The following is a 4,953-nucleotide window of genomic DNA, read 5'->3' as shown; positions in this document are numbered from 1 at the left end:
CCATATCCACCCCCCGCAATCAGATGGCAAAATAGAAACTGCGCGTGCTGAAAAGGAGAAGATCATCTGTGATCACTTTAGAAGTGTTCTAGAAAACAAAGCTCATCGAAGCACGACAATCAATAGGCCACTTCTAAACCTGTCATTAGTGGGAAATAGGAGACTGAACAATCCTTTCAGTGAGCAGGAAATCTGGACAGCAATCAAAGACTCACCGGCTGAGAAATCACCCGGGCTAGATGGTTTCATAGGGATCTTTTTCAGATCATGCTCGCAAATTATCAAGCACGATGTCATGCAAGCGTTCAACCAATTTTACAACCTTGCTGGGGCGATTTGAAGCAACTGTACACGGTGATGGTGGTTCTGCTCCCGAAAAAGGATGGCGCTGAAAAAATTCAGATTACCGGCCAATTAGCATAATTCACTCCATTGCAAAGCTTTTTGCAAAGGTGCTAGCCTCGAGGCTCGCTGCAATAGTCCAGGACATTATATCTGTGGCGCAATCGGCATTCATCAGCTCTAGATGCACTCATGATAGCTTCTTATATGCCCATAACGTAGTTCGCGCGCTGCACAGAAAGAAAACGCCGGCACAAAATTTTGGGGGCCAAACTACTACCTTTCCGCTGCGCTACTTAGGGCTACCAATCACAATCTCCCGACTGCGCCTTGTCCACCTTCAGTTCATCCTTGGCCGCATGGAAGACTGAATGACAGGATGGAAAAGCAAGCTCCTCATGATTGCAGGACGACGAATCCTTGTTAGATGTGTCTTCGGTGCTCTGCCCACATTTGCGCTGTGTGTTTTGAAGGTGCCAAAAAAGTTCTTCAAGGAAGTGGACAAATCCAGAAGAAAATTCTTATGGGCGCAGGATGAAGAACTCTCTGGGGGCAAATGTAAGGTAAATTGGCAAACAGTCTGCTCACCAATCGGACACGGAGGCATGGGCATCAGCGACCTGAGAAAACTCAGCTCGGCGCTTCGGATGCGCTAGTTGTGGCACTCTTAGGCAAACCCGGAACGGCCATGGGTTGGCTCTGAGCTTCCATGATCACATGATGATCGCTCACTGTTCAATATGGCCATTGTGATCACCTGGGCAACGGCAACAAGACCTCCTTCTGGGACAGTGCATGGACTGGTGATGTGACTTTGAAGACCATAATTCCCCGGCTGTTCATGCACTCGACAAGGAAGAACAGAAGTGTCACGGCAGCTCTTGCTGATGACAAATGGATCGCCGACCTGGCACATGGAAACACGGACCCGATCCTTCATGATTTTCTCAACCTGAAGAGATGGCTCGACTCCAAGAACATTCAGCTTCAAGAAAATCAGCATGACAGCATTCGTTGGCGTCTATGTGCAGATGACACTTTCTGGAAGACATGGGCACCTGGGAAGCACAAAGTTTTCACCTGGTTCATGATCAAGGACAGGCTTTGATGCAATGATCGGCTACAACGAAGAGGCTGGCCCAATGGTTACTTCTGTCAATGTTGTCTTAGAAATCTTGAATCCTCATACCACATGTTCTGGGGATGTGAAGTGGCCAAAGCAGTTTGGAACGGGGCTGCCAGTTGGAATGGATGGGCTCCTTTAGCAGACCAAACTTGAAGTGCAAAGAAAACATCACTGCAAGTCATTCCTGCCCAACCAAGCTACAAGAAAGCCCTAAAAACAACGATCATGATGATATTGTGGAGGATATGGCAAGAGCGAAATGACTGCACTTTCAGAGCCACGACTGCATCGCACGTGGACATTCTTCAGGCTGCAACCAGGGACATGGAGCTCTGGCGTCAAGCAGGAGCTAGACACATGAAGCCACCCTTCGGGGTTCTTTTGGGAGATATCGCTTAGGTAATGTCTTCCATCGACATGTCTCTCCTTTCCTCAGGAGATTATGTACAACCCGAGTTTTTTGGCCGCCTATGGCGTTCTTTTCGTTTCTTCCTTGATCTATGATCAAAACCCATATTTTGTATTTTTTATGTGCTTCCTGCTATGATCAATGCAAGCCAGCCAGCAGCTGGATCTTTAAAAAGAGAACTCCAAAAACTGACATGTTTTATCATGATTGATAGCATTGCTCAGGAGTTGTACATATTTTTTTGAAAACAAGTGGAATAATAAAACACCTGAAAGTGAAGTATAAATAAGTCCCTATCCTCTAACCTCAATATGCATTATGAACAACACTACGGAAAAGATGCATTATGAACTGACACTATGGAAAAGACAGAAAGGGTAGACTGTATAGTGTACAATTTCCAACAGAAAGTGCACCATACATTCCATGTATCCCAATTGAAAAGGCACATTGGTCCAAAGGCCATCCCAAAAAATCTGCTCCAGTAGCGCAATATATCGAACTTCCAGGCACCGCGGCCACCATTAACACAAAAGCATTACTAATTCTGGACTCCCACCCATGCCATAAAAAGCTCTATCTAACATGACCCATCATTATCATACAAACCAAACCAAGGTTCTGAGCTCTGGTTATGAGGTAACTAGTTTAGAAGCTCGGTCCAGGGAAACAGAAGTTTGAGAGCATGTTTTCGCCTACGATGAGCCTGGGGTGGAGGGGTTTGCGGCGGGGGTGGCTGCATCGTCCCTCTTCTTCAGGTCTTCGAACTTGTCGATGGCGACCTGCAGCTCATCAGTGTTGCCGACAGCTCTCATGGTGTAGTAGTAGACCCCGAAGACGAACCCTGTCAGCCCGCCGCCCACCACTAGGTTCTTGGTCTTGGGCGCGAGGCTGCCGAATCCCACCATCTGGTCCAGCAACTCGGCGCTGCTGCATACAGGACACAGAGATGTAAATGTTATGGCAACTTGGGACATGTTGATATCAATCATAATGCGAAGGCTATGTAAAAGTGTAAATCGGGCATTGAGCATTAGGAGGCAGTTAGACAGTATAAATATAGAGATTTAAGCACACCCTGAATAAGTGTACGGGCATTGGGCTTCTATTTCCTTGTTCAACCTGACGCCCCTCTACCGACTAGCAGTTACACAATTAAACACTCGTAATTCAGCAGCAACTCATATATGACTTCCGTATTACCCTAGAAAAATAGGGGTTGCTACTTTTTCTCGAAAGAAAATAGGTGTTACTGACGAGTAGCCACTCCAGCAAAAACAAATATTATTTGTACATAAAAACAGGAAGAACTACTGAGACAGCTTTCATTTGTACAGTAATTGGCACTCTAACAAGCATGAACCTGAACAATCACTTACCTCACAAGGTCTGTTTACTTGTTAGCAACTTCATAGTGAAAAATAGAATTGGAACTTGTCAGCAACAAGGATGCAATGAAAGGGAAATCTAAATAACATGCTGTTCTGAAGCTTCACATGGTCCATGTGTGAGATTTGTTGGTTGAACTTTTTAAGATAAAATGCAGCAAACAAGGCCCCAGCTTAATCTCTTCATGTTTTCCCATACGCTACATATGGAAAAGAGCAGTTCCCTTTCGATAGAGCAAATGTAAGTTGAAAGAGAAAACCTATATAGACCGCTCCACTGAAGTGTTTGAATGACACGTGATGCAATTTATTGTATCACTGGCAATTGGCACGATTGCTCGTGCAGTCGTTCACACAGAACATGATTAGATATTTGGGAGCTTGCAAATTTATTATTCACGTTGGACCCTTGCACCGCCCCCTTGCGGTTAATGCTAGTATGAAAATTTGAAACCCGATGCAATTGCAAGTGGTGAATCATTAATTGGACCCCTTCCCTGTGATGCAGTGCTTCATGGATCATACGGTACAATATAACCAGAAATTGTGTCCTTCCTCCCGTCCCGTGAGCATTCATTCAGAGACGGGGAGACTCTACACCATTGTGATTGGAATCGAAGGCATACAATCCAAGAGCAAGTGCCATGATTTCTAAGCTAATATGGTCAAACTGAGAATTTGGTTCCTAAGCTTGTTTACCTGTGTATTAGGGTATAATGTAAAAGAAACGTGTACAGGCACATAGTAAATCCAATTTGGTCCCCAAATCCCTTCTGAAAATGGTCCTTATAAACACCCAAAATGCTGTGGGAATGTACATGGACGGATACACCGTTGGATGCAACATCACAACCCGCTCGTTACCACAGCCCTGCCTACGCTACGGATGGGAAGTGAGAGCAGCCGCTCTCAAAGAAAAGATATCCTTCTGGGCTGGATTCGGTTCGGTTCGGTTCTTCACCGCAAAAGGTTGGAGCAAAATTAGGGCTTCCTTACCGACAGAGGGAGGAGGAGTCGCGGGAGCCGGTCCAGATCCAGTAGAGAGACGGACAGAGATTTGCTCCGCTTGGAGGCTTGCTCCGTTGGGTTCAGGCGGAGAAGAAGGAGCCGGACGGCGGCGACGCGGTGTGGGGAGGGCAGGAACCAGACCAAAGGGGAAATGGGTTTGGATTGGTGCGTCCTGTGTGCTGGGCTGGGCTGGGCTCGGCTGGTTGGACCTCGACATGTACTGGTGTGGTGGGCATCAGCAACCCAACAAAGCGACCGCCTTCTTTTTTTTCTTTTCTTCCGTTCATCCTTTTTCTTAAAAAATTAGGACAATGTCTATGCGTTTCAACGGATATAAATATCGCTCTAACTAAGGATAGTAAAACTGCACCATATCCCAGCCTTCTCACACATCCTTGTTTTTTGGCCGTCAGATCATGTGTCCTGATCGTTTCTAACCATACGATTACCACCCATTCTCGTGATTAACAACTAAGTGGGTCTACTGTCCTCGGGCAGCTACTCCCATAGCAAAATCGGTGGCTTCTCGTTAATTTGGATCCTTGCACCACACAAAGCCCACCATCGAAATACCCAACCCAGACAAACCCTGATTTCTTTCTTCTTCTCCGTGGATCCCCTCATCTCTCGAGTCCCACATCGATCGCCGCCGCCACCACCGTCGCCACCGTCCCCACATA

At 46.4% G+C, this 4,953-nt stretch overlaps 1 protein-coding gene across 2 annotated transcripts; it reads right to left on the bottom strand.

The window, feature by feature from the left end:
• Nucleotides 1-2,274: 2,274 nt before the first annotated feature.
• Nucleotides 2,275-4,454, bottom strand: LOC123411388. Of its 2 annotated transcripts, none has more exons than XM_045104327.1 (2): nucleotides 4,262-4,454; nucleotides 2,275-2,804 (listed from the first exon to the last, which is right to left on the bottom strand). In XM_045104327.1, exon 2 carries the CDS (start codon nucleotides 2,783-2,785, stop codon nucleotides 2,573-2,575), a length of 213 nt encoding a protein of 70 aa, XP_044960262.1. In that variant the 5' UTR covers nucleotides 2,786-2,804; nucleotides 4,262-4,454; the 3' UTR covers nucleotides 2,275-2,572. The 2 variants fall into 2 exon arrangements, with proteins under 2 accessions (XP_044960262.1, XP_044960261.1); XM_045104326.1 differs by having other exon boundaries at nucleotides 2,275-2,807; nucleotides 4,262-4,453.
• Nucleotides 4,455-4,953: the final 499 nt, after the last annotated feature.

This window comes from Hordeum vulgare, chromosome 7H (genome assembly GCF_904849725.1).
Source record: "Hordeum vulgare subsp. vulgare chromosome 7H, MorexV3_pseudomolecules_assembly, whole genome shotgun sequence".
In the NCBI taxonomy this organism is placed as follows: Eukaryota; Viridiplantae; Streptophyta; class Magnoliopsida; order Poales; family Poaceae; genus Hordeum; species Hordeum vulgare.
This window is presented reverse-complemented; position numbering and strand designations above follow the sequence as displayed.

Excerpts from the sequence above, each read along its gene's own strand:
- LOC123411388 (XM_045104327.1), bottom strand. The coding sequence starts at position 2,785 with ATGGTGGGATTCGGCAGCCTCGCGCCCAAGACCAAGAACCTAGTGGTG.